This window comes from Montipora capricornis, chromosome 10, assembly GCF_036669925.1.
Source record: "Montipora capricornis isolate CH-2021 chromosome 10, ASM3666992v2, whole genome shotgun sequence".
Classification (NCBI taxonomy): domain Eukaryota; kingdom Metazoa; phylum Cnidaria; class Anthozoa; order Scleractinia; family Acroporidae; genus Montipora; species Montipora capricornis.
The window spans coordinates 71,453,786-71,455,173 of NC_090892.1; the positions used below are offsets into that span (position 1 = coordinate 71,453,786).

The 1,388-nt window shown below is 39.6% G+C and overlaps 1 protein-coding gene across 1 annotated transcript in view; it reads right to left on the reverse strand.

Annotated features, from left to right (window-relative positions):
* Positions 1-595: 595 nt before the first annotated feature.
* Positions 596-1,388, reverse strand: part of LOC138020038 (MAM and LDL-receptor class A domain-containing protein 1-like) — a 1,196-nt gene continuing 403 nt past the window's right edge. Inside the window, exons 2-3 of the mRNA XM_068867032.1 lie at positions 1,291-1,350; positions 596-773 (exon numbers count right to left, since the gene is read on the reverse strand). Of these exons, the coding sequence (XP_068723133.1) occupies positions 616-773; positions 1,291-1,350 (218 nt within the window). The 3' untranslated portion in view covers positions 596-615. The remainder of the gene's footprint in view (positions 774-1,290; positions 1,351-1,388) is intronic.

The window sequence follows — 1,388 nt, forward strand, 5'->3', positions numbered from 1 at the left end:
TTTGTGTAACACGTACCACAGGCAACCCAGTGTACGCTTTTTTGGAGCGTCTAGTTGCTAACAAACTGATTTTAAATGCGGCTAAAACTGAATTTATACTCATCGGATCAAGACAGAGGCTAAGTAACTTCTCAGACTATCCGACTCCAGTAATCAACGGTTCTCCGATTAATGAGGTTACTATCGGCAAAATCACTGGGAGTTCTCATTGGTGGAAACCTTAAAACGGCTTTTATAAACCAAATATATTGCATGCACGAGCGCGCTCGCCGGTGACACACGGTTCAACATTTGTCAATGAATCAACAAATGCTGCAGTTCTTGTACAAGAAATACAGTGCAACAGTGTTGAGTCCGAGCCACGCCTACAGCTCTTGACAATAAACGACTTGAACTATAAAGGTCAGCCTTCAGAAGACCAGAGGCGAGACCAAGCGATTAATGGCCTTTTGGCACTTATCTCAATAACCCGTTTATGACGTTTGCGCGCATTTATATGCAAGTTGAAGAAAGACACGTCACCGGCTTGCATACGAAATGGAAGAGAGTTAGTTTGCTTTTGATAAAAAATTCAAGCTGATACGTCGTTACCCAGTACATTTTATTGAGATTTTTTCAGTTGACAGGCAAGGAGATACTTCTTGTCATGCAACGAATACCCTCGAATCCTGATCGGCACCGGCAATGAGGACCATTGCTTATGGAGCTGGGATAACGGACACAAGTTCCACCATTGAAACAGTAATGATCCCTTTGTTCTTGAGTTTCACATTCTGAAAAAAAGATAAATAAGAAAGAGAAGAAACTCGACAGAGAAAATCTTAAGCTACGGAAATCAAATATAACCGAATATAATCAGATACACAAAAATATAACCAGTCAGCGCCCCGTTTATGTGACAAATTCAATTCAAATTAATGGTAAGCCATTAGAAAAGAAAACCTCAACGATTTAGTCGAACATAAGCCGCATTCCTGATGGACACCGCTTATGTTAGTCATCAACCGGTATCATTTATACGGTCAGTAGGTGTTTCAATTTTCACACCTGAAATATAAATGACCCTGGTTACTTTCTTCCATCACAATTTCAACATCCATATTGTTTTGTCCTGTAACGTCTCCTGGCCATCTTTTTTTTGAATCTCAGTCGTTTCCGGCTCTCTACCCCATAATCATTTACACATCTGGATAGTTTATATACAACTCAATTTTGTGGAACAACGATATGCCTCATAAACTGTTACAGAATAGTAAACAATCTATTGTAGGGGAACAAAGGGATTATTACCGACTGCATGACTTGTTGACGTCGAGTCCGCGGATACATTTTCCTCATTTTTCGAGTCACCTGAACATAAAAGAAAATTATAGTTTTTTCTTATTGTG